The 27,979-nt window shown below is 44.6% G+C and overlaps 2 protein-coding genes across 4 annotated transcripts; both read left to right on the top strand.

Annotated features, from left to right (window-relative positions):
- The first annotated feature begins 606 nt into the window (after nt 1-606).
- Nucleotides 607-27,959, top strand: LOC135375851 (zinc finger protein 883-like). 3 transcript variants are annotated; one of them, XM_064608496.1, is made up of 7 exons: nt 607-719; nt 910-1,028; nt 2,701-2,838; nt 3,035-3,187; nt 5,600-5,752; nt 26,308-27,453; nt 27,574-27,959. In XM_064608496.1, exons 4-7 carry the CDS (start codon nt 3,052-3,054, stop codon nt 27,717-27,719), a joined length of 1,581 nt encoding a protein of 526 aa, XP_064464566.1. In that variant the 5' UTR covers nt 607-719; nt 910-1,028; nt 2,701-2,838; nt 3,035-3,051; the 3' UTR covers nt 27,720-27,959. The 3 variants fall into 3 exon arrangements, with proteins under 3 accessions (XP_064464566.1, XP_064464565.1, XP_064464564.1); XM_064608495.1 differs by having other exon boundaries at nt 607-715; nt 26,308-27,959; XM_064608494.1 differs by having other exon boundaries at nt 26,308-27,959.
- Nucleotides 10,044-25,276, top strand: LOC135375850 (zinc finger protein 883-like). The gene is made up of 2 exons (XM_064608493.1): nt 10,044-10,192; nt 22,654-25,276. Exons 1-2 carry the CDS (start codon nt 10,045-10,047, stop codon nt 24,273-24,275), a joined length of 1,770 nt encoding a protein of 589 aa, XP_064464563.1. The 5' UTR covers nt 10,044; the 3' UTR covers nt 24,276-25,276.
- Nucleotides 27,960-27,979: the final 20 nt, after the last annotated feature.

The raw sequence follows: 27,979 nt of genomic DNA, 5'->3' as shown, positions 1-27,979 counted from the left end.
TCATCTTGTAATTTTTCTTGCATTGTCCCTTTGGACGACGTTCCAGCTTATGATGTATGGTGCTCTGAGGTCAGATTAATGAGGCCATGCGAGCTCGCCTGTCCCCCTAAATCCACTTCGATAATGAAGTTGGGAGGGCCCCCGGAGGACCCCCCACCACATTTCTAATGCCTCGAAGCGAAAATTAAAGGCTGTTTCTAATTAATGACATTACTAAAAACATGTACCGCCACCACAGAGGTAAGAAGGAAAGAATGGTGCCGAAGTCGTTGCATGAATAAAGAAAAAGAAATAAAATATGATGATACTTTTTCTAGCACGTATATTGAATTTATTCCTCGATATCACTGACTCGCGTTATTAATTTAATTAATCCAGCACATCGCCGTAGCAGACGACGTTTACCGCCGTGATCAACACAGTTTTGTTTTGTTGCGTACACGAGTTCCAATGATACCAGAAACTAAATTCTCCAAGATACGCTACACAAACAGAAATTTTATTGTTCTCGGGCGTATCATTATATTTCATCCCTTTTTTACTCATGCAACGATATCGACACCAATCTTTCCTCCTTTCTTCAATGGCGGTAAGTAATCATGCAAATAGGATCGGTACAAACTTTAAAGCTCCTAGTACGCTTCTAGTAATGGCAAAGTAGCTTCGAGTGTCACTTAGAAGTAGCCTTTACTGTTCACTTCGAGGCAAAAGCAACGTGGGTATCTGTCAATGGAGATGGCATGGGAATCTTCACTGTTCACTGACTGCTGTGCTGTGTGTTGTGTCGTCCTTTGTTTGTTTCCCGCCGTTTCCCGGCACGTTTTTTTAAAATCGCTTTTAAAGTCTGAATCTACGTACTCCTTGTTATTATTCTTGATGGGATCCTTCAGTGCTAACATACTGCTCCAGGATCGTCTGGGACGAACAACAATCGGGGAAGCACCCGGAACAGAAGAACCTCAAGGAACAGGACAGAGACACCCATGCACAAGCAAGTGTGAAGAACGAGGCTTCATCTCCAAAAAACAGTGAGTTCTATATCTAGCCGTGTGACATCGGCCTGCTGATGTTACAACGGGTGTTCTAACTTTTCTGCTAGTTTTCAAAACTACAATGAAGCCTGAATACATGTTCCTTTGAAAGGAAAGCTATCAGGACTGGTTATCTTAATGTGGATACAAGCAGAAAAACCGCATCAATATTAAGGTGCGCATGGTGACATGTTCTCTGGTGTTCTAGTTTTTATAACTGTGCGTAAAAACATCTTAACCGACAGAAAGAACCTCGATTTTCTGAAAAAAATTTGAAGAACTGTCCACATAGGGCAAGGAAGGTGGTATTGGTATCTCGGCAACATCACCGTCATGAAAGACTTTGACTACTCTCGTGTAGGTGTTTGCCAGGCTGTCTTCTCCAATAACCACCAGTCTCAGTATTCTTGTATTCCTAATTAGTACTACGCAATCCACGTTACCTCTCCAAACACACATTGTCCCACGCCCATGAAAATATAAAGAAAATTCATTACGAGCTAAACACTAGACAACAGACATGACATGGGATCATGGAAGCAGCGGACGAGGTGGGTAGCATCCGGGGGAATTTAACGGAATCTTTTTCGTTTCCGTTACTGCCTCCGTTTCAGTTTCCGTTACAGTTAGGGATGAGCCAACGGAATCCTTCAATCCCGATTGCAATAAACGGCGAGTCAAACCTTATGAATCCACCGACCACGCTTGTTTTTTGCCTTTTTTTTTTAATTTGCACATGAGGAGTATGCCGAAATCCTGATTTGCTGATGGCTGGCTTTCTTGTTTGTCTCTTTATATTGCTTCAGACTGAAACAGTTTAGGAAAGAACTCTTACTTTACAAGCTGTAAATTAAAGTGGCCTCGCTTTTCGATTGTTTCCCAGATTTATGGAAAGAATGCGGACTCGAGACTTTATGTAGTAGTTATTTCCTGTAGTGGATGAATGACAGGTTAAATAAATTACGTTTAAGAACGAGTGTACCGATACATTTTCTCCGTGAGAGTGAACTATTATACAGTTAGTTTGTCGTTCAACAAAAATATCAAATTCTGCTTCGAAACATTCCTCGGTAGAAGTGCTTTTTATTCCCCTTGGCTTTTTGTACTCTTTTTATAGAAGAAATGTTTGAGATTTATAAGATTTTTGGATTTATGGAACCTTTCTTGGATTTGGATTTGGGTAATTCTGCATTTGTCCCGTCCCTAGTTACAACCGTCGTTCTTTTCGTTTCAGTTTAGACACTGACCCGCCTCCTTGTTTTTTTTTTTTTTTCCTTCTTATTCTTTTACTGAGCTCTGAGACCGTGACAGAACCTAATACCTCCGCCTAGAGGGTGTTTACGTTTAGTCTTTACATAATCTTCATAACAGAACTATATGAGGGCACTATAGGTGTCGTCTTTGCATCCGAGTTCTACTACCATGCAGAATAGTCTTGAAGAGTGTGTGCAATTACAAGACGACTAATTACCTAAAATTACAAATCCTCAAGCGCGTGCGTGCGTTAAAATATCTGTCCTCTCATTTCAATACGCAAATGAGTCAAGACGTCAGCGACCTGGGACGCGGGTAGAATGAAAATGTGTTTGTGCAGTTTATGGTTCATCTGGTAACGTTGGGGGTAATCCGAAATAATTTGTGGTTGTCTCTATGTTTCTTCTCTCTCAAGGTTACTTTTCGACAAGCCTCGTGCTTCTTTCTTAACAAGAAACAATGTCTGCAGGGTATTTCATCAGGAATGCCTCTCTGGCATGTCTTCTGTCTTGACTGGGAACCCTTGCAGATACGGCTGACCCTCTGAGAAACAGTGAGTCGGCGCTTTCATTGATACACTGTAGAGCATTTTCGCCTTTGTTTGAGCTTGCAGAAACCGTTGCTGTATTTGTCCCACTTTTCTCGTTCTCGTAATTTACGTGGGACAAGGACAGCAAACGATTTACTCCCCATGAAGGAAGAGACAAGATATGCTCGTGTCTTGGAGTTATCACGTACCAGCCCCTCAGATTCACAACTCCAAGAAATGCAGCTCCCACCAGCGTTGAGCGGTCAGCTCGTGAGTGTGAAGTCGGAACCACCTGATGTTGCATGCCTGCCAGAAGAGAGCCAGATGCAGCAACAGCATCACAACGAGTCTCCATCAGCAGCTGATGCTTGTGGTAAAATCTTTCTAAACAATTATACTTAAGGTCTGAATGTTTTATGGATAGGGTCTGATTCTTTCGGGTAATATACTACTTGTATACCTGAAGCGGATTTGGGAGAAAAGGTCGGGTGACAATTGAAATCCGTAATTCTGGGCGAAATCAGGTGCTGCATAGACGTATGTTATCGCGTTGTTATACTTTGTGTTGTTGGGTGTATAATGCGTTATTAAGTGCTGTCTGTAAACCGTTCGTGTTTGGAGCGCATATGCTGATCAAAAATATGTACCTCACTCTTTATAGGAACCAGCACAACACGAAATCTTTTCTGCATCGTTGCAGTCAGATAATATCTACATACATCGCACATTCGTAAATTTGTAAATAGTAACTAGTAAATAGTGCAGGTAGTCCGACCCGATACCCAAATTGGTCCTAAACTGATTCAGGAGGAAATAAACGGGGGGAATCGTGGTTAATCCGAAAAAAACAGACCCTGTTTATAGATTGTCCTTGAGGACAATGTCACAGTAAGACCTCCTAGACATGCCATTCAGACGACCAGCTCAGTTGGTAGCATGTTCGCGCAATGATCGCAGGGTGGTGGGTTCAAACCCGGGCGAGGACACCAGCAGCTTGATGGCAGAGTACAAGTTTCACACACACGTACAACTATCAATTAATGAGAAATGTGAAACAAGGGCACACGGGCAAAGGCTTTTAAAGAAACATTAAAAATCCACGCTTCAAATTCCACCCATCATTATAATTTTTAAAAAAGTACTAAACTGCTTAAAAACACATGCTCTCAAAATAAACGAGGTTAAAATAAATCACGGTTAGGCATAGGAAGGTGATGTTCCGCACGATAGTTTATGGGCGACACAATGTTTTTTTTTTTTTTTGGCAGAACACGCTATTATGGTGTTTCATACTCACGCTTGTACTGTTATCAATTACATTTCTTCGCCTAGCAACTTCAGGTTTCAAAATATCCAGTCTGAAAGTGATGGGGACGATGCACGTATGAATACAGGGCACTTACTCTTGACTTTTGAACCAGCAGAGCTGTGGACTAGGCTAACAGGCTTTGGTAAGATGGTGGAGAGAACATGGCTATCCATTACACGTAGCAGGATTTAAAGTGGCGCCAATGTGAGTGGAAGCCAGGAGACAACGCTTCAAATCTGAATCTCTACGACTGCCTCAGCAATTTTGTACTGTTTGTACGGGCTGCACACACGCTCATTTGATAAAGTGGGCATAGGTAGGAGCCTTTATATGGAATTTCAGTTGAAAAAAAAAACATTTCATCCGAAAGTCCCAGCATCTAGTCGGTAACGAGCGCCGAACCGTCACTGAGAAGCTCACGTGCAACATCACGCCGAAATACTTCTTTCCACTCGACAAACAAATGTTCGTTGGACCACGTCCAGAAGAGAAAGGTAGGGAAAGTGTGCGCACGCACAGAAAAAAAGGACAGACAGACAGAGATAAAGCTAGCCAGGATACACGACCAAAAAGATTTGCCAGCCGCCAAACCAGACGACACCGCCCCTCCATGTTGGCAAGATTGAACACGGGCCATATACAGACAGACAACCTACGTCTGCTGTAGCAAGATACTCGTTTACACTTCTTGCCCTGGCTAGCCCCAAGCGCAATGAGCCCACTATTTTCCGCGGCGGACGTAGAGCTGTTGGCTGTCTACCAATCAGGGACGGTGGATTTTAAAAGATTTATTTCTAAGGCGTTTATTCTTCAAGGTTTATTTTTCGGAGCCTGTTTGAACAGTGTGGCTTTTCTTATGCTTCGCTTTTATGGGTGTATTTTGCAAGTTTGATCTTTAACAGATTTATTTTCAAATGTTTTGTTCTTACACGATGTACATATTTCAACATCATCCCATTGGATAAGGCGCAGAGAGCCTGCAAGAAAAAAAAATCGCGTGTAAGCTGTGGCTAATACTCTAGGATTACAGTACATCCTGCATGTCCTTCTGTGAAGTGTTGTGGAACAAGTGGCAATGACCAGAAGCCTTGTGACCATAGTAGGACCAATATGTTTTGCATTTCGTGCAGCAAAAGATAAGGAAAACACAACTGCCATTTACGGCATTGTTGCTGCGGATAAAACAGATTTGTTCATTTTCTTTTTGCGCTTTCAATGCTACAGCTGAAATTGAGTTATAGTGTCGGGCCTATAATGGCATTTTCCGTGCCTAAATAAGGATTTTTACCCTAACACCAGCTTTCTCACCCCATATAGTCACAGTGTATTTCTAGTTTTGTCGACTTACGGTTTTGAATGCAGTGTGCACGGGTAGGTTAAAACAGAGTGCGATTAGTTTCAAAAAGGGGATGGTGATAAACCGTCGCATGAGATTTGCAACATGGCTTACTTCTTCCGTTTTTTGTTTTGCCGCAGGAGTTACGGTTGGGATGTGTCGCATTAAAGGAGAACCTCGAGAGGAATCTTCCAATGAACATCCAATCATGGAAGTCAAGACAGAGCCTTATAACGTTGCCGTCTTGAAGGAAGAGGACCAGATAGGACACAACTCCAATTCAACATCTGAAGGTAAATACAAAGTGCTCGAGGGAATTTATATACCCAGGCTCTCACACGGGCAGTCTTCAATAACCATTGAAACCCACAGCCATTCAACGTGTGTGTACTGCCACCCACTGTAACCAGTCAACGATTGAGAGTCAGTTAGATGCGATGCTCTTTGGAAAGTTAATGCGTTGGTGGCGCTGTGCATGGGGGGCTCCCAATGGCCATTGGCTACAATGGTGATTGAAGACTGCCTATATGACAGGAATATTAGTCAACACCAAACCGCATGGCATCATACAGACAAAAAACAGGGATGCAACGGAAACTCCTTCAGTTTTCTGCTCATCACACACCGGCTGTGCACGTTGATGTTTATGCTTATTATTATTTCGTTGATTAATTATTACGATTACGATCTTTGAGATAACGGTACCTCCAATATTAAGATCAAATTTCTGTTTCCTGTCATCTCACCCGTTGGAGCACATGTGAGCAGGACATCAATATAACGATAGTCGTGAAAGTGCCTGTCTGCAGTGATGGGCAGTACTTGAAGTACCAAGTACTCAAGTAGTACTTTAAGTACATTTCTCTGTACTTGTACTTTACTTTAAGTACATTTTAAATCGTGTACTTTATACTGTACTTAAAGTACTTTTTTTGAGTACTTTCCCATCAAGTGTTCAAGTACCCAAATTTGGACTCTGACAAAAAATCACAAAAGAGTATCAAAAATGCACCCGCTAAAATGACAACATGAAGACAAAAACACACAGATAGGGCTATATATCTGAGTTTTCGTCTTCTTGCATCAGCGCTTCTAGTGAAATGCAATAACAAGATTCCCAGTATGACATTTTACCAAATCAGATTTTTGTGCTTTTAAAGAGCATATTCGTTGAAGCAAGTCTGGTGTTGCGAGGCTTGAAATGTTGAAAAAGTATCAACTCTTCTATGATTGAGTAAAATGAATTAGGGGTGTGCGAGTACTCGAATTTTTGAATACGAATCGAGTAATACGCTATATTCGGTTGATATTCGCAAGGGATATTCGCTATTCGCAATTTTCGAATATTTTTCGAGTATCTGCCCACCGGCAGAGATGCACGCGAAGACACCCGCGCGTGCTGCTAGGCTGGTAGTGCTGCGTGGTGACGTCACCGTGCGTGAGCTTCCTCCTCGCGCTCCTCGCCACTCCTCTCCCAAAGCGAAACCACGTGCAACTGGTGAAACCGTTGAGACGCAGTCACGAGTCGCGCAGGGCATGGCATGTTCGGCTGTGTGTACAACTGAAAAACTGCAGGATGATGGACACGGTTGTGAAGTTGTGCAGGATGACGCGGCAGCGAAGCGAACAAACAGAAGCGCCGTGTGGGACTACTTCCAAAAAGAATCGTCAGTTTCTGCTAGTTGCAACCGGAGCTCTGCGCGCATCCAGACACATCGGGGTCCACAACCAGCCTCGTGAATCATCTGAAGCGACATCACCTACTTTATGCTGAGTTTAAGAAGAAACATGAGGCTAAGAAGGTGGAACAGCAAAGAATCGACAAGTTCGCCACAAAGAGACAGCTGCCACGTGCTCGTAAAGAAGCATTGGATGTCAAAGTGGCACGCATGATAGCCCTAGACTACCAATTGTACAGTGTGGTCGAGGATCGCGGGTTTCGAGAACTTCTGGCCAAAGCGGTACCAGACTACTGCCCTCCTTCAAGAACGACGCTATCCCGGACGCTAGTACCGAAACTCTTTCACGACACAAGGAGAGAAGTTCAAGCAGAACTCAAAACCGCCTTACAAAATGGTGTTGAGTCCATGTCATTCACGTCCGACATGTGGACGTCACACTCGAACGCCAGCTTCATAAGCCTAACGTGCCACTTCGTCGATCACAGCTTTCAAGTGAAGAGGTACAACTTGGACACGCGTAGTTTTTCGGGAAAGCATACTGCGACGCAAATATCATCGGTTCTCCGCGACATGGTGAAAGACTGGAACGTACCACTGGATAAATTTCCAATCTACATCCAGGCTAGCACGCAAGTACCTCGCCATTCCAGCAACGTCAGCTTCCAGTGAACGGGCATTCTCAGCAACAGGAAATGTTGCTACACCATGCAGAGCTGCCTTACTCCCTGAGCATGTCAGGCAGCTGACATTTCTGCACGACAACCTGTGAACAACAACTGAACAGAGTATTCCAGTGTGCTTAGACTGGACTAAGAAGTGTTGTGTTAAGTGTACCTCAGTGTGCCAAGACTGCCTGAATTTAAAACCAAGTGAAGGTTCAACTATTTCAGTGTGTTTGAGAGTCTCCAAAATGTACATTTGTGGAAAGAAAATAAATAAGAAATGTGTGACGTGTTAGTTCTTATTACTCGAAAGTATTTGAAATCCTGATTCCAACTATTCGTACTCAATTCGCAGTGAACTTTAGATATTCGAAAACTATTCTCAGTGAATTTCAAATATTCGAAAACTATTCGCAGTCTAGAATTTGGTACTCGCACACCCCTAAAATGAATGGAATGCAAACGCACACACACAATATGACACTGCAACGGGGAGCACAATGACTTGATCAATTGTCATTTCAGCTCTCCCAATGCAAGGTTCTATGCTTTTTTTATATTGTTTCCTTCATTGGCAATTAATAATCAATTTATATCACAATGTGTGATTGCATTACACCATGAACACTCTGAAAGACACACATGCTTTCATTTTTACATTTTGCATTTTTTAATTGGTGACATGGATTACGTTGCTGCATATCACAGCTGTATAAAAATGAAGGCTTACATCGTGTTTCATCCTCTTTAATTTTCTTCATATTCTTTTTGAAACATGTTGTATATCAAAAAGCAGCATGGAATACCCAGAAATGTATAATCTCTGTTGGCTTGTACTTTTTCCCTCTGAAATTATCTAGCCTCCTATACCCAAAGATTAGTATCGGAACACCACACTAGGCGGGTGATCTTGGATCAGTCAGCGTATAATACCATTTTGCATAATCACAGCACAGCTGACCTCGCTACATGCAACTGCAAATTATAACATCTGATTAGCACTTAACCTATAGGATTTGATGGTTTCAGACTTAAAGTTTTGCCAAAAGAGCAAGACACGGATACTAAACAGTGATATGCAAACTGATACAAATTAAATTGGCGATGTACTTGATGAGTACTTGAAGTACTTTGCCTAGTACTTTGTACTTCACTTGAAGTACATTTGCAATTGGGTACTTTGCACTGTACTTGAAGTACTAATGACACCAGGTACTTGGTACTTTACTTTAAGTATAATTTTGAGGTACTTTGCCCATCACTGCCTGTCTGCATATGTATATGGAATTTCAGTTGAAAAAAAAAATCATCCGAAAGTCCCAGCATCTAGTCGGTAATGAGCGACGAACCGTCACTGAGAAGCGCACGCGCAACATCGTGCCGAAATGCTTCTTTCCACTCGACAAACAAATGTTCAGTGGACCACGTTCAGAAAAGGAAGGTAGGGAAAGTGTGCGCGCACACAGAAAAAAAGGACAGACAGACAGAAATAAAGCTGGCCAGGACACACGACCAAAAAGATTTGCCAGCCGCCAAACCAGATGACATCGCCCCTCTATGTTGGCAACACTGAACACGGGCCACATACAGACAGACAACCTACGTCCGCTGTAGCGAGATGCTCATTTACACTTCTTGCCCGGGCTAGCCCCAAGCACGATGAGCCCACCATTTTCCATGGCGGACGTAGAGCTGTTGGCTGTCCACCAATTAGGGACGGTGGATTTTAAAAGATTTATTTTCAAGGCGTTTATTCTTCAAAGTTTATTTTTCGGAGCCTGTTTGAACAGTGTGGCTTTTCTTATGCTTCGCATTTATGGGTGTATTTTGCAAGTTTGATCTTTAACAGATTTATTTTCGAATGTTTTGTTCTTACACGATGTACACCTTTCAACATCATCCCATTGGATAAGGCGCAGAGAGCCTGCAAGAAAAAAAAATCGCGTGTAAGCTGTGGCTAATACTCTAGGATTACGGTACATCCTGCATGTCCTTCTGTGAAGTGTTGTGGAACAGGTGGCAATGACCAGAAGCCTTGTGACCATAGTAGAGTAAGACCAATACGTTTTGCATTTCGTGCAGCAAAAGATAAGGAAAACAGTCACAGCTGCCATTTACGGTATTGTTGCTGCGGATAGGTTAAAACAGAGTGCGATTAGTTTCAAAAAGGGGATGGTGATAAACCGTCGCATGAGATTTGCAACATGGCTTACTTCCGTTTTTTGTTTTGCCGCAGGAGTTATGGCTGGGATGTGTCGCATTAAAGAAGAACTTCGAGAGGAATCTTCGAATGAACATCCAATCATGGAAGTGAAGACAGAGCCTTATAACGTTGCCGTCTTGAAGGAAGAGGACCAGATAGGACACAACTCCGATTCAACATCGGAAGGTAAATGCAAAATGTTCGAGGGAATTTATATACCCAGGCTCTCACACGGGCAGTCTTCAAGAACCATTGATACCCACAGCCATTCAACGTGTGTGTAGTGTCACCCACTGTAACCAGTCAACGATTGAGAGTCAGTTAGATGCGATGCTCTTTGGAAAGTTAATGCGTTGGTGGCGCTGCGCATGCTCCCAATGGCCATTGGCTACAATGGTGATTGAAGACTGCCTATATGACAGGAATATTAGTCAACACCAAACCGCATGGCATCATACAGACAAAAAACAGGGATGCAACGGAAACTCCTTCAGTTTTCTGCTCATCACACACCGGCTGTGCACGTTGATGTTTATGCTTATTATTATATCACGTTCATATAATTATTACGATTACAATCTCTGAGATAATGGTACCTCCAATATTAAGATCAAATTTCTAGTTCCTGTCATCTCACCCGTTGGAGCACATGTGAGCGGGACATCAATATAACGATAGTCGTGAAAGTGCCTGTCTGCATATCTCGATCAGAGTTCTCCCAATGGATAGTTAAACCACGACCTCAGTACTAGATTATAACGATCATGTCATAATCGGCAACCCCTATGAGGAGCCCTTGAGTCCCTTGAGCCCAATCCGTTGGGGGCGCTATTCATCTGCACGCGAGATCTGCATCACGATTGGATGATGGAAATTTGAATTCTGAACGCGCAGAAGCGTATGCACGACTACCGTAGCAGACGACAGCGATAGCGCCTATGAAAATGCGTAGAATGATGATGATAATCAACCTCAGAATGAAACATCTGCGGAATATCAAGCGTCTGTACAGAAATACTGAGGTACATTGAAGTACAAGGTATTGTATAAGTTGAGCAAGCAATAACTCGGACGATGAGTAGCGCCACCACTACCCTCCAATAATGTGGCACTGAGAAGGGGTGCCTATAACATGGTCGTTGTAATCTAGTAGGTCCTGAGTAAAACGCATCTGCGCATGACCGCCTGATGTTAGATAGGGCTCGATAGAAGTAGAGGAGGATGCGCCCTCTCCACATTGTTCTATCCCCCTTACCCAAGCAGCACAATGTACTGAAAGTCGAGTGCAATAGGGGTGGCCGGTATGCGTCTTATCAATGTTCTTTAGTTTCATAAGTGTGTTCAAGGTCCTCCACCTACCCGTCCACCCCTATTGCACTCGATTTTCCGTACATTGTGCGGCTTGGGTAAGCTTTTCGTTTCGTTTCGTTTTTTTTTTTTTTTCTTGTCCGCTCTGTGCTACAACGGTGTCTGGTTCCCAGGTGTGTCTTACCGAGAAAACAAATGCAGATCGCCCTGAAATTGCACGTGCTTGGAGGAGCTACAAAACTTGAGTTGGCAGACGGTTGCGTGTTGCCACCGAAACGCGTGTCAGCGGATTGTCCGCAGTTGAGCTGTGTCCTTCTGGATGATGCAGTTCCGATGGCGAGAATGATGATGTCTATGGCATTGGATGACGAGTAATGGACGAAGTCGTCAATCTAAAAAAATCCACGAGATGGAGAGCCTCACATTGAATCACTGGGTACGTTGTCCTTGGAGAAAAGCTTTCGGCTCAAAGCCGAGCTTTAGAGCTGGACAAAATGCTTTTGCACTCGTAACAAAGGCGTGCACGTTCTACTTTTTCGTTGACAGTGTTCTACCTGCGCCGTTATTCTTTGTTGACGTGATCCGAACCGGCGATTTCGCACAAAGCTTGTTTTGGATGACAGCTCTGATGTACAGCAATCAGATTTTGTTTGCCAGTCAGTATCGTAATCAAATGGGGTAAACTTTTAAGCACGTGTTCTCCTGTGCGGAAAATTGGCAGAGTTAGCTGCGCAGACGTACACCCCATATGTTATGTTTCTAACTGCGAGAGGCATCCATGCATGTGACCGAAGGAATCAAGTGTGATACCCAAAACGCACCGATGCAGGATCCACATCGCGCGCATTCGTGATTAGGCAGCAATTGTGATTGCCCTCAGGTGTGGACAAAGCGAGTCTCTGCGACAGAGGTCAACAACGCACACACTTGTCTACCGTTTGCAAACATGATTACGCACACTTCGAGGAGGGTTGGTGCAGACTCAGAGGCTTTTTCCTTCCACCCTCTCCTTCTCGCTATTCACACTGCCGCTTCCGGGTTGGCAAGATGGCGGCGATGACACTAAGAAAACAACGTCGACGAACGCTGAAACAGATGAAATGGCATTTGTATTAAGGAGAAATTACTTCTTCAGAAATCTCTGGGTGTTTTTTGTTCGCACAAGACACGTGAACGCTCTAAACTACCATCGTAAGTTTGGTTTGGTTAAGTTTTGATAAATTAAAGTTTGGTGCGAATCGAACGTGTGCTGCCATCTCGATAGAGTGTCGCGCACTAAAATATTTGCGAATTTGGGCTCGATACAAATCAACAGATAGTCCTGGGACTCTACAAAATGTGTCATTGACAAGGGTATAATACAAGGAGAACACACCAGTGCTTCTGTTTTGACGATATTTTATGCCGTTTCTGAGCGCTGTGCGAAGAAACTTTCTCTAATGTCTTGCGCAGAAGTCATTCTCCTTTAATGTGAATTTTTCGGCTGCAAATGAACATCATGATCACAAACGTCAAGTGCTGATGGTACGGCATGCTCAGCGGGATTGCACCGATCCAGATTGTGTGTGACAGTGCGCTCTGGGTATAAAATGATGTGGACACCTTGTAATTCTGAAGATCAGCTTAAACTCTTAATGCTGTAGCTGAACATACTATAACCGCTGTCACAAGGGCCGTCTTGAACGACCATCGAGCTTGATGACCATTGAAAATGCACTTAGGGCCGCCTAGCATGTAATGTGTCAACCTAACAGGAAACATTGGATCCAACACTCATTGAGAAGTTGACGCGGCACCCGCTTGATGGCGCCAACACGCATTTTCGATGGACGATAACTCAACTGCGAAAATGGCATCTATTTTGCTCTGCTAGATTTTTCGTAAAAATTCTCTAGCAAATAAAAACCCTGTATAAAGAATTTCTCCTGTTGCACAGCAGACTTGTTGCCAGTATTGTCTCCAAAATTCAGATTCACAGTAAGCAAAATGTGCAAGGTTATTATTATTATTATTATTTTATTTACATTCAAGGACCATTGAGGACATTATAGGACGGAGTGGACAATATGACACATATCAGAATGCAATAACGAATAACAACAACAAATTATGTGAGTTGTGCCAATGGAAGGCAATGGAATAAAGTCGTGCATCACCACTAGGTGTTGGCATCTAAAATGCTGCAGCTGTGTTGTGGTTTAGGCAGCACCCGCTTGATGGCGCCACACGCATTTTCGATGGACGATAACTCAACTGCGAAAATGGCATCTATTTTGCTCTGCTAGATTTTTCGTAAAAATTCTCTAGCAAATAAAAACCCTGTATAAAGAATTTCTCCTGTTGCACAGTAGACTTGTTGCCGGTATTGTCTCCAAAATTCAGATTCACAGTAAGCAAAATGTGCAAGGTTATTATTATTATGATTATTTTATTTACATTCAAGGACCATTGAGGACATTATAGGACGGAGTGGACAATATGACACATATCAGAATGCAATAACGAATAACAACAACAAATTATGTGAGTTGTGCCAATGGAAGGCAATGGAATAAAGTCGTGCATCACCACTAGGTGTTGGCATCTAATATGCTGCAGCTGTGTTGTGGTTTAGGCAGCACCCGCTTGATGGCCACACGCATTTTCGATGGACGATAACTCAATTGCGAAAGTGGCAGCTATTTTGCTCTGCTAGATTTTTCGTAAAAATTCTCTAGCAAATAAAAATCCTGTATAAAGAATTTCTCCTGTTGCACAGTAGACTTGTTGCCAGTATTGTCTCCAAAATTCAGATTCACAGTAAGCAAAATGTGCAAGGTTATTATTATTATGATTATTTTATTTACATTCAAGGACCATTGAGGACATTATAGGACGGACTGGACAATATGACATATATCAGAATTCAATAATGAATAACAACAACAAATTATGTGAGTTGTGCCAATGGAAGGCAATGGAATAAAGTCGTGCATCACCACTAGGTGCTGGCATCTAAAATGCTGCAGCTGTGTTGTGGTTTAGGCGGCACCCGCTTGATGGCACCACACGCATTTTCGATGGACGTTGGCCTCAGTGGAGACTGCCCGTGTGACACGGTAATAAGATTAGACTGATGAAAGATGAAAGTCAGTGAAAAGGTTAGCCAGCTGTAGGACTCGAACCCACATCTTCTGGATTGCCGGTCCAGGGCTCTACCAATTGAGCTAAGCTAACACGCCTTCTCAGCGACTTCCAGGGTGCGTCATCTAAAGGGACAAACCAGCCACTCTCTCTCACTCATCCTTCTTTCACTCTTACATTTTTGCTCACTCACACACACACATTCATACGACAGGATCGACGCAGGCGGCAACTGATGAACATGAAAGAACTGATGTTCTGAGGCTGGAACAACATAGAAGGGACAAATACATACAAAGCCTCAATTTGCCTAAGAAATTAACGATGAAAGATGAAAGTCAGTGAAAAGGTTAGCCAGCTGTAGGACTCGAACCCACATCTTCTGGATTGCCGGTCCAGGGCTCTACCAATTGAGCTAAGCTAACACGCCTTCTCAGCGACTTCCAGGGTGCGTCATCTAAAGGGACAAACCAGCCACTCTCTCTCACTCATCCTTCTTTCACTCTTACATTTTTGCTCACTCACACACACACATTCATACGACAGGATCGACGCAGGCGGCAACTGATGAACATGAAAGAACTGATGTTCTGAGGCTGGAACAACATAGAAGGGACAAATACATACAAAGCCTCAATTTGCCTAAGAAATTAACGATGAAAGATGAAAGTCAGTGAAAAGGTTAGCCAGCTGTAGGACTCGAACCCACATCTTCTGGATTGCCGGTCCAGGGCTCTACCAATTGAGCTAAGCTAACACGCCTTCTCAGCGACTTCCAGGGTGCGTCATCTAAAGGGACAAACCAGCCACTCTCTCTCACTCATCCTTCTTTCACTCTTACATTTTTGCTCACTCACACACACACATTCATACGACAGGATCGACGCAGGCGGCAACTGATGAACATGAAAGAACTGATGTTCTGAGGCTGGAACAACATAGAAGGGACAAATACATACAAAGCCTCAATTTGCCTAAGAAATTAACGATGAAAGATGAAAGTCAGTGAAAAGGTTAGCCAGCTGTAGGACTCGAACCCACATCTTCTGGATTGCCGGTCCAGGGCTCTACCAATTGAGCTAAGCTAACACGCCTTCTCAGCGACTTCCAGGGTGCGTCATCTAAAGGGACAAACCAGCCACTCTCTCTCACTCATCCTTCTTTCACTCTTACATTTTTGCTCACTCACACACACACATTCATACGACAGGATCGACGCAGGCGGCAACTGATGAACATGAAAGAACTGATGTTCTGAGGCTGGAACAACATAGAAGGGACAAATACATACAAAGCCTCAATTTGCCTAAGAAATTAACGATGAAAGATGAAAGTCAGTGAAAAGGTTAGCCAGCTGTAGGACTCGAACCCACATCTTCTGGATTGCCGGTCCAGGGCTCTACCAATTGAGCTAAGCTAACACGCCTTCTCAGCGACTTCCAGGGTGCGTCATCTAAAGGGACAAACCAGCCACTCTCTCTCACTCATCCTTCTTTCACTCTTACATTTTTGCTCACTCACACACACACATTCATACGACAGGATCGACGCAGGCGGCAACTGATGAACATGAAAGAACTGATGTTCTGAGGCTGGAACAACATAGAAGGGACAAATACATACAAAGCCTCAATTTGCCTAAGAAATTAACGATGAAAGATGAAAGTCAGTGAAAAGGTTAGCCAGCTGTAGGACTCGAACCCACATCTTCTGGATTGCCGGTCCAGGGCTCTACCAATTGAGCTAAGCTAACACGCCTTCTCAGCGACTTCCAGGGTGCGTCATCTAAAGGGACAAACCAGCCACTCTCTCTCACTCATCCTTCTTTCACTCTTACATTTTTGCTCACTCACACACACACATTCATACGACAGGATCGACGCAGGCGGCAACTGATGAACATGAAAGAACTGATGTTCTGAGGCTGGAACAACATAGAAGGGACAAATACATACAAAGCCTCAATTTGCCTAAGAAATTAACGATGAAAGATGAAAGTCAGTGAAAAGGTTAGCCAGCTGTAGGACTCGAACCCACATCTTCTGGATTGCCGGTCCAGGGCTCTACCAATTGAGCTAAGCTAACACGCCTTCTCAGCGACTTCCAGGGTGCGTCATCTAAAGGGACAAACCAGCCACTCTCTCTCACTCATCCTTCTTTCACTCTTACATTTTTGCTCACTCACACACACACATTCATACGACAGGATCGACGCAGGCGGCAACTGATGAACATGAAAGAACTGATGTTCTGAGGCTGGAACAACATAGAAGGGACAAATACATACAAAGCCTCAATTTGCCTAAGAAATTAACGATGAAAGATGAAAGTCAGTGAAAAGGTTAGCCAGCTGTAGGACTCGAACCCACATCTTCTGGATTGCCGGTCCAGGGCTCTACCAATTGAGCCAAGCTAACACGCCTTCTCAGTGACTTCCAGGGTGCGTCATCTAAAGGGACAAACCAGCCACTCTCTCTCACTCATCCTTCTTTCACTCTTACATTTTTGCTCACTCACACACACATTCATATGACAGGATCGACGCAGGCGGCAACTGATGAACATGAAAGAACTGATGTTCTGAGGCTGGAACACCATAGAAGGGACAAATACATACAAAGCCTCAATTTGCCTAAGAAATTAACGATGAAAGATGAAAGTCAGTGAAAAGGTTAGCCAGCTGTAGGACTCGAACCCACATCTTCTGGATTGCCGGTCCAGGGCTCTACCAATTGAGCCAAGCTAACACGCCTTCTCAGTGACTTCCAGGGTGCGTCATCTAAAGGGACAAACCAGCCACTCTCTCTCACTCATCCTTCTTTCACTCTTACATTTTTGCTCACTCACACACACACATTCATACGACAGGATCGACGCAGGCGGCAACTGATGAACATGAAAGAACTGATGTTCTGAGGCTGGAACAACATAGAAGGGACAAATACATACAAAGCCTCAATTTGCCTAAGAAATTAACGATGAAAGATGAAAGTCAGTGAAAAGGTTAGCCAGCTGTAGGACTCGAACCCACATCTTCTGGATTGCCGGTCCAGGGCTCTACCAATTGAGCCAAGCTAACACGCCTTCTCAGTGACTTCCAGGGTGCGTCATCTAAAGGGACAAACCAGCCACTCTCTCTCACTCATCCTTCTTTCACTCTTACATTTTTGCTCACTCACACACACACATTCATACGACAGGATCGACGCAGGCGGCAACTGATGAACATGAAAGAACTGATGTTCTGAGGCTGGAACAACATAGAAGGGACAAATACATACAAAGCCTCAATTTGCCTAAGAAATTAACGATGAAAGATGAAAGTCAGTGAAAAGGTTAGCCAGCTGTAGGACTCGAACCCACATCTTCTGGATTGCCGGTCCAGGGCTCTACCAATTGAGCCAAGCTAACACGCCTTCTCAGTGACTTCCAGGTTCCAATTCCTGAAACAGGTTGCAAACTAAACATTGCAAATTACCGTCCGATATCCCGTCTGAGCACATGTAGTAAGGTATTAGAACATGTCGTATATATAAGCAAATATCTGGAAAGTAAGAATTTCCTCTCTGCCACTCAGCATGGCTTTCACCATGGGCTTATGTCCATTGCCCCTGGTGCCGTAACACGCTATGCAGGAACGGATGCTTGTTACCAAGAATATTGAGCTCAACTTACAAAGAATCGTAGGCCGCAGGTCTTAAAACTTGTCCTTGTCGCGTTCTTTTCATTGACCCCCACCCCTATCACATTATTCTATTGTTTTACTGACCGTGCAGGAAAATACTGTCTGATTGTTCTTTCCAATCAACATTGACCTGTCACATTCATTGACCTCAACCCCAAAATGCAGGGTATACTGCTGGACTGTCTTCGTACTTTTGTGTCCATTGGCGCACCGTCCCCACTTTATGCCAGAACTCAAGTTTGTTACCGATAATAATGGGCACAGCAACAAAGTGCTTTGTCTTAGTCCTTTTGTGGACGTCGGGAAAAATTAAGGAAAAACTTGATACGGAAAACACACAAAAAACAAAAAAGGAAACTGATGTTCGGGCATATGAAGCTTTCTTTAAAAAAGAAAAAAAATGAAAAAAATGCTAAAAAAATATAAAAAAACAAATGACAGCACTTCTACAAATTTTGTGTTACAAACAGGTTGATCTTACAATCCAACCACCTGTTTTTAACAGAAATAACATAAGAGAATTGTCGGCTTTTCTTGGACTACTCCGTGTGTTACAAAGTAAGTTGGTTAGTCAATAAAAATGAGATGTTGTTTTGCCACCTGCATTTGTATTCTATTTATACCGCACCTAAATCGAGTCCCTCGTATTTCGATACAAGTAATTTCTGCTTAGCGGTATTAGAGTTAACGACGTAACACAAAGGGGTCAAAAGATCCAAGCCTGACGAACCCTCAGACGAGTCTAGAGATCCAACGAGTCAAGAGATGCTCCGAATCGAGAGATCCATCAGTGGATCTCTTGGCACGATGGATCTCTTGATGTGGAATCGTGGAATACTAGAACCGACCTCCTCTGTTGTACACCATGCTGACCCCGGAATATGGGCCACAGGGATTTTCTTCTTCCTCTGTGGTCTCCTTTGTCCCACAGATTAGTCGCGTCATACTGCCCACGCTTGTCTGCGAGTTTAGCTTACCTGCCCGAAAATTTTCAAAATGTTCCTAAAAGCGAGTCCTGCGGCTTATCTGCGGAGCGACTTATACACGTGAAATGACGGTAGATTGCACATAAATTTGAATAAGAAAATTGCATGCATTCATTTCGGTATGCCGAGTGGAGCACCAAGTGCCTTTTGCATAATGTAAAAACCCCGAGACTAGGGAACACAAAGGGACAGACACAACACGAAGTCTCAAACACAGTGTTTGAGACTTCGTGTTGTGTCTGTCCCTTCGTGTTCCCTAGTCTCGGGGTTTTTACATTATGCATCATCTTCACCAGCTCGCTTGCTTCCTAGCCATTTTTTCAAGTACCTTTTGCTTAGTTTTAACGTATCTTTGATCCGTGGGGAGATACCGGATGATGGGAAGATAGCCAAGGTTGTTCCAATTCCTAAAACAGGTTGCAAACTAAACATTGCAAATTACCACCTGATATCCCTCCCGAGCACATGTAGTGAGGTATTAGAACATATCGTATATATAAGCGTATTTCCAATTATCTGGCAAGTAAGAATTTCTCCTCTACCAGTCAACATTGCTTTCGCCACGGTCTATAAGCACAGCGATACAGCCTGCGAACACAACTCGTGATCTTGCTAAAGTGCAGGACTGACTGCTTTAAATACTCCTTCTCGCCTCGAACCGTTGAAGAATGGAATTCTCTGTCATATGCTCGGGTCTCACACCACGGTGTCACAGCATTTGTGAAAGGCCTAAACGTGTTTTTTTTTGTTTGTTTGTTTCTGTTTCCATCTAACAAAAGATGGCGGTGGCCCCAGAAAAAAAGCTATAACACAGTAGCTTGAGGGCATCCGGAGGCCGCACTGACACTAGGCAGCAATGTGCAGAAATACAGTACACTGTACACAAGTATGCAGTACACAGTAAAGATAAATAATGTGCAAGAATCAAACACACATTAGCCTATACTACATATTCTCATAAACATAAACTTTATGTAGTAAGTACAAATATGGCACAAGAGAATAGTGAAAAGGAAAATTATAAAATAAAACCACTCAGTGCAGCTCAGTAAGTAAAAAAAAAGCATGTAAAATTTACGGCAGTACCCATACACTTTCTGTAGCATGTAGAAACAGAAGAACAGTGAAAAGAAAAAAATGATAAAACAGAAGTACTCAATACAGGTCACTGAGTAAAAGAATCGCACAAAATTTGCTACAACTTTTTGAATTAAATTTAATCAATTAATTAATTTAAAATACTACGACGTTACTGTTTATGCTTGCATGTTTTCAACCCAACTACATGATGCAATATAGTATGTGCCTCGTAAATTATTTTGGACTTTCCCTGCCCCTCCTGCTTGGACCCTCTTAGGGCTTGTAGTAGCATTTCACAAGTAAAAATAAAATTTAGTGCTCCGTATGTGGGATATAAGCAACCGTTAAGGTTTTATTTTCTCGAACATTGGGGGCACCAAAAAAACATGAAAAAGTGTTGCTCGTCCTCGTGGCCTGTGGATGACGTTGCTGCGTTTTCTTTGCCCGGTATTGGACGTGTCGAAGTGGAAGAGTCCATCTATCTTCATGATTGGCACAATGAATGAGAACAACTCGGGTGGCATGGTAAGAGCTTAAAGTGCGACTCCACAACAAAATATACCACGATTGTGACACAGCAGTAACCCTTGCGGTGTCAGGAACATACATACGAAATATCGCATTCCGAAAGTGCGCAGATTTTATTCCAACGAATCATTACGAAGTGAGCGCTTCGCCTCTGTGAAGCAAGAGGGCGCTGAAAGCAACTCTGCCGACGTCATCCTGCATGGAAGAATGCAAGCTTCGTAGCGGACGACAATGCCGGGTGTCGCCACAGTATCTTCCTCCGGGCGAACCGCTGTGTGCTTTGCATGTTGGTTTGGTTTGGTATTGTCATCATTTACGAATTAATTACCCTCACAAAATGAATGCGAATGTTGTATTCGGTATCCAGTGAGCGGTTCGTGTTCGGTATGATGCTCACCTATTTTTTTTTTTTAATCCTTCCGAAGTCTCCCTTTAAGGACAGAGCACATTTTTGGTCGGTTAGCATTCTCGTAGGAGCCCATGATTATTCGTGCTTGTAGAGGAGGTGATGTCTCTCTGCATGAGTCCCTGACTGCTGATGATCGAACGTCCCTGCCTCATTCTCGAAGTTGGACCCCTTAATCGCTTTGGACGAGCATCACTTGTCTTCAGAAAAACAGCTTTCGTTTGATTGGTTTGGAAAATTGTGACTCATCCACGCGACGTTCTGGTTCTGCAAGGGTGTAGGGGGCAGCACTGTATGTCATGGAGTGAGCTTCATGTCGCAATTTGAAGCGAAAAACGTGAGCTGACAGCGCAAGTTTTTAAACAGTTTTTAAAGCTTTAATGCATCGCGTTTGTCACAAAAACAAAGTTACCACGAGATTTATGAGCAGGCGTTGACACCAGCGATATGTGTCCGGGCAGCAGAGACGAAAGCGGTGACTTGGAGCGTCTGAGCTCTTTGGGCAAAGAGGGCGATGATAGTGTGGCTGGTTTAGCAAGCACCGATCACTCGCATTCTGTCTACAAAAATGACCCGCCGTCTGCTCCTCGTGGGTCCCCATTCAGTCTCAGGGGCATTCAGGAAGCATTTCGATATTTGGGGTGTTGATGAATTTACCAAATACTTTGAGCTTCCTACATTTGTGTGCTCCCTCTGTCACCTTTCTGCAGAATCTAACATCTCCGCCATCTCTTTACATAGAACAGAAATTTTTGCGCCATCCTCTATGGAATGCCACGTACTGCGAAGAAAAAATATATCAATTTAGTGAACAAAATTAAGTGTTCTTCAAAACGTTCGAGGGGTTAACTTTTTAATCAGTATTTCCTCTACAAGCGACAGGGCAGGCTGAGTGGGCCATCCTTGTTGCAAGCCGTACTTAAAGTCGAACAGATCCTGAAATACGCATGTGCGTAAAAATAAGCATCCTCGAATTTTGATATGCAAATGAGCCGAAGTCACAGTGAGTGTGGTGATAAAGAGAGCTTACGTTCCGCGTGCACACCAGTAACGAAATATGAACTTCTTTTTTTCAGTCTACTCTAAAGGGCTGAGCTAGTACATCTTTAGCCAGTTTTGGCTGGAATGGCTCAGCTGTGTCAAATTAGCATAATGGCTCGGAAGCCCTTCCTGCACGTTCACAGTCACAGGACGGTGGAGATAAGCCGTACATATTTAAGCATAGTTATATGACACTGAAACAAAAATTAACAAAAATGCTCATTCGGGAAAGGAAAAACAACACGCTGTGACTGTCTCAGATTAAGCTCAGGTGGTTCAGTCCGAAAGTCCTACTCTTCATTTCTTGGCAAATGCTGGAGCATGGTGCGAGCTGCGTTGAGCTTGTGGCCTCAATCGTGCACAATGGGGATTATTTGTGGAGATGGAATGCAAACGGCATGACAGGGCTTTGTGAATGTGGCACCACCTATTTTTTCAAAAGTCCGGAGTCAGAAATGCTTCTCGTAATGTCCGATTTGTGAAATTTCAGATGCAAGCGACAGCACTGATACGCTCCATATCAAGGACAAGCCCAGACGCACTTGTGAACAAGAATACTCAGGTTACCCTTCTTCATATGCACAGTTCAAGATCAGCACAACAACGGTTGAACTGCAGCTCGACAGCACTGCACTAGTCGCTACGAACGATCGACACGCTGAGCAACATAGGGACCAAAGCAAGCCGTGTGCACTTGCATCCATGTCGAAAGCCAGCCTCGAATGCCACAGGTTTGCAGACTGTCACAACGAGTCTGAAAAGTGTTCCACTACTCCTCCATCGGATGTTCAGATGGGAGGGATGGGTTCTGGGTGCAACACTTGTCCCTCTACATTCTTGCGGTCTGCAGGAGACGAGAACCACATGGCTTCAGAGTTCAGCATGAGCCGGAACCTACAGCAGCACAAGAGGCCATATTCATGCAAGAAGCCATACAAGTGCGATGTCTGCCCTGCGGAGTTCACAAGGAATGCTCACCTGGAGCAGCACAAGCGGACACACACAGGCGATAAGCCATACAAGTGCAGTGTCTGCCCTGCTGAGTTCAGCCAGCGCGGGAACCTACAGCGTCACCAGTGCACACACACGGGCGAGAAGCCATACATGTGCAATGTCTGCCATGCAGAGTTCATCCTGATTGGGCACCTACAGCAGCACAAGCGGAGACACACGGGTGAGAAGCCATACGAGTGTGATGTCTGCCCTGCAGTGTTCAGCCACAGCGGGAGCCTACAGCAGCACAAGCGGACACACACTGGCGAGAAGCCATACAAATGCGATGTTTGCCACACGAAGTTCAGCCAGAGCGGGAGCCTACAGAAGCACATGCGGACGCACACGGGCGAGAAGCCATACAAGTGCGATGTCTGCCATGCAGAGTTCAGCCAGAGCGGTAACCTACAGCAGCACATGCTGACGCACACAGGCGAGAAGCCATACAAGTGCGATGTCTGCCATGCAGAGTTCAGCCAGAGCGGTAACCTACAGCAGCACAAGCGGACACACACGGGCGTGAAGCCATACAAGTGCGATATCTGCCCTGCGGAGTGCAGCAGGGGCGCGGACCTACAGAAGCACATGCGGACACATACTGGAGAGAAGCCATACAAGTGCGTTCTCTGTCCTGCAATGTTCAGACAGCGCTCAACCTTGTCACGTCACAAGCGGACACACACGGGCGAGAAGCCATACAAGTGCGATGTCTGCCACGCAGAGCTCAGCCTGAGAGGGACCCTCCAGCAGCACAAGCGGACACACACGGGTGATAAGCCATACAAGTGCGATGTCTGCCACGCAGAGCTGAGCCTGAGAGGGACCCTCCAGCAGCACAAGCGGACACACACGGGTGATAAGCCATACAAGTGCGATGTCTGCCACGCAGAGTTCAGCCTGAGAGGGACCCTCGAGCAGCACAAGCGGACACACACGGGTGATAAGCCATACAAGTGCGATGTCTGCCACGGAGAGTTCAGCCTGAGAGGGAACCTACAGGAGCACATGCGGACACACACGAGCGAGAAGCCATACAAGTGTGATCTCTGTCCTGCAATGTACAGACAGCGCGGAGCCTTGTCACGTCACAAGCGGACACACACGGGTGAGGAGCCATAAAATTGCAACCTCTGTTGTGCAGTGTTCATCCACAGCAGAAACTTGCGGTGCGATACAAGTGCCGTCTCTGTCCTTCAGAATATAACAAGCAGGCACCCTGGAATGAGAAGCCATAAAAGAACATTCTCTGTTCTGCAGACCTGAGGCACAACACAAACCTGCAGTGTAACAAGAAGACCTACGTGGGTGTGAAGCCATACAAATTCAACTTCTCTACTGCAGAGTTCATGTGGAGCAGGAACACACAGAGTTAGAGAAGAATTTGCTATAGCTAGTTCAGTCAGAGCACAAAACCTGTGGCTTAACATGCAGCCAAGACACACTTGTGACGGCAACCATGCAAGTGCGCAGGGACCAAGTACACTTGAAAAAGTGCCAGTGCAGTGCTGTTGTGTGTCCTGAACCCAGAGACCTGAAGAAGCACATGCTAGTGCACAGAGAGGTGAAGGCTATACGGATGCAATCTGTCTCCCGCGGTATTTTACTTGTGTTCGACATTCTGAAACTCGCACGCATGAACAGACCGAGGGCAAAAAGAGTTGAGTTGGGTGGTGACACATGTGAAACGTAAGAAAAGAGAAGAGTGCAGAGAAACAGACAGACTGTGAAGGAACACCCATACAGTGGCCCTCATCTGCTAACCAAGGCTTACTTCCATGAACGACATGCATTGCATTGTTTCCTGTTTGCCTCTTTATTCCTTTTTCTCCTTCTTCCTCTTCATTATTATGGTGAATGCTTCTTTTATGCCTTATATCTCTTCAACTGATAATATGAACAAATAAATCAACCCAAAGAAATGAAAGAGCAATATTTCGGCAAGACAACTTGTAAGAGGAATCCTGAAATCACGTTTTGTTTGACGAGCATCTATACTGTACAATGCGTTACAGTTTGTAACAATTTGCGGTTGACATCTCAGGAGGAATCGCCGAGAGACAATCGAGTGTGGTTTGAGAGATTAAACACTGTGACATCAGTCTCGAGAACATTTTTTGTGCTGAGAGGGTTGACTGGACACTGGAACTACTAGAACTAGAACTAGGACAACTACTACGATACAAACCTGATTTTACTGGATTCTTTTCTAATTGAGAGTGTAATAGGTATCAGGGTAGGGTAGGGTTAGAGGATAAATAGGGTCGAAAAATTCACACACTAAAAACGATGGAAATAGGCGGGCATCTTTTTATGTACTGGCAATTTCCCCGACAGTGTGCAAATAGCCGAGGTTATTGTGATTTACAAAACCGGTGACAGGAACTGTCCATCTACTTACTGTCCCATCTCAGTGTTACCAGTCCTTTTCCAAGGGGTCTGAACTCGTAATTTATAAATGACTCGACGATTATTTTAAAAAATGTGACCTTCTCTCTGAAAAGCCGTTCTGTTTTTGACAACATAGATCAACTGAGCTTGCTCTCCTTGTACAAAAAATGGTCATTGTTAAAAACATTGAAAGTTGGCTGCTGACCTTGGACGTGTTCATTAATTTCAGCAATGCCTTTGATTCTACATCGCACAGTTCTGGAAATCTTGTTCGGGGAGGAACTACCCTGTAAAATTTGGTTTAACCCGAAAACGAAGAGCCCTGAGCACACAGTATGCACATGTACAGCTTTGAGCTATTCAAGGAATAGTATGAAGATTACTAAAAACTGCACAGCAGAGTTCAGACATCACTGACTCGAGAAAAATAAGCGTAGCCTAATTGTATGACAACAAAACAGAAATAACAAAAATATTCGTACAAGAAAAGAAACGAAACATAATGATGTGACTGTCCCAAATTGAGTAAGAGCAGTCCGTCTGAAAGTCCTACACTTTACCTCTCGCAAAATACTGGAGGGTTGTGCGCGCTGCTTTGAGCTTGTGGCCTAGGTCGTGCACAATGGGGATTATTTGTGGAGTTGGAACGCGGACAGTGTAACAAGGCATTGCGAATGTGGTGCCACCTAGTTTTCAAAGATCAAGAATCAGAGATGCGCCTGGACTGGCATGCCCTCATAATGTCCGTTTTATGAAATTACAGGCGCAGGAGAAAGTACTGACACGCTCCATATTAAGGACAAGCCCAGAGGCACTTGTGAACAAGAATACTCAGGTTGCAGTTCTTCATATGCACAGTTCAAGATCAGCACAACAATAGTAGAACTGCAGCCCGACAGCACTGCACTATTCACTATGAATGACCAACTAACTGAGCGACATCGAGACCAGAGCAAGCCGTGTGCACTTGCATCCACGTCGAAAACCAGCCTCGAATGCCACATGTTTTCACACTGTCACAATGAGTCTGAAAAGTGTTCCACTACTCCTCCAACGAATATTCAGATGGGAGAGAAGGGTTCTGGGTGTAACATCTATCCCGCTGCATTCTCGTGGTATGGAAGTGACAAGAACCATGTGGTGAAGCATACTGACAAGAGGCCACACAAGAGTGATGTCTGTCCTGCAGAGTTCAGCCTGAGCGGGAACATACAGCAGCACAAGCGGACAGATTCATGCAAGAAGCCACACAAGTGTGATGAGTGCCCTGCAGAGTTCAGCCGGAGTGCTCATCTGCAGCAGCACAAGAGGATACACACAGGCGATAAGCCATACAAGTGCGATGTCTGCCATGCAGAGTTCAGCCTGAGAGGGAACCTACAGCAGCACAAGCGGACACACACGGGTGAGAAGCCATACAAGTGCCATGTCTGCCACGCAGAGTTCAGCCTGAGAGGGAACCTACAGCAGCACAAGCGGACACACACGGGTGAGAAGCCATACAAGTGCGATTCCTGCAACGCAGAGTTCAGCCAGCGCGGGCATCTACAGCAGCACAAGCGGACACACACGGGTGAGAAGCCATACAAATGTGATGTCTGCCACGCAGAGTTCAGCCAGAGCTGGGCCCTACAGCAGCACAAGCGAACACACACGGGTGATAAGCCATACAAGTGCGATTCCTGCAACGCAGAGTTTAGCCAGAGTGGGCATCTACAACAGCACAAGCGTACACACACGGGTGAGAAGCCATACAAGTGCGATTCCTGCAACGCAGAGTTCAGCCTGAGAGGGAACCTACAGCAGCACAAGCGGACACACACGCGTGAGAAGCCATACAAGTGCGATTCCTGCAACACAGAGTTTAGCCAGAGTGGGCATCTACAACAGCACAAGCGTACACACACGGGTGAGAAGCCATACAAGTGCGACGTCTGCCACGCAGAGTTCATCCAGAGCTGGGCCCTACAGCAGCACAAGCGAACACACACGGGTGATAAGCCATACAAGTGCGATGTCTGCCACGCAGAGTTCAGCCTGAGAGGGAACCTACAGCGGCACATGCGGACACACACGGGCGAGAAGCCATACAAGTGCGATCTCTGTCCTGCAGTGTTCAGACAGTGCGGAACCTTGTCACGTCACAAGCGGACACACACGGGTGAGCAGCCATAAACTCTCAACCTCTGTCCTGCAGTGTTCATCCATAACTCAAACTTGCAGCGTGATACAAGTGTGGTCTCTGTCCTACGGAATATCACAAAGAGGCGTTTTGAGGCGAGAAGCCACAGAGCCGTTTACTAGGAGAGGTTGGCCATTGGGAGGAGCCTGTCCCAAAGCGCGCCATTTGACGTGACACGATGGGCGGCGCCAAGGCCAGTGGCACCATTTTGCATCAGAGCTATCGCCTTGAAATACCCCATTCCGCCATTTTG

The sequence above is a fragment of the Ornithodoros turicata genome, unplaced genomic scaffold, assembly GCF_037126465.1.
Source record: "Ornithodoros turicata isolate Travis unplaced genomic scaffold, ASM3712646v1 ctg00000947.1, whole genome shotgun sequence".
NCBI classification, from domain to species: domain Eukaryota; kingdom Metazoa; phylum Arthropoda; class Arachnida; order Ixodida; family Argasidae; genus Ornithodoros; species Ornithodoros turicata.
This window is presented reverse-complemented; position numbering and strand designations above follow the sequence as displayed.

Coding starts and splice junctions, on each gene's coding strand:
- LOC135375851 (XM_064608495.1), top strand. CDS start 3,052: ATGCAGCTCCCACCAGCGTTGAGCGGTCAGCTCGTGAGTGTGAAGTCG. Junction 3,188..5,599: donor ATCAGCAGCTGATGCTTGTG/GTAAAATCTTTC, acceptor GTTTTGCCGCAG/GAGTTACGGTTGGGATGTGT. Junction 5,753..26,307: donor CTCCAATTCAACATCTGAAG/GTAAATACAAAG, acceptor ATGAAATTACAG/GCGCAGGAGAAAGTACTGAC.
- LOC135375850 (XM_064608493.1), top strand. CDS start 10,045: ATGGCTGGGATGTGTCGCATTAAAGAAGAACTTCGAGAGGAATCTTCG. Junction 10,193..22,653: donor CTCCGATTCAACATCGGAAG/GTAAATGCAAAA, acceptor GTGAAATTTCAG/ATGCAAGCGACAGCACTGAT.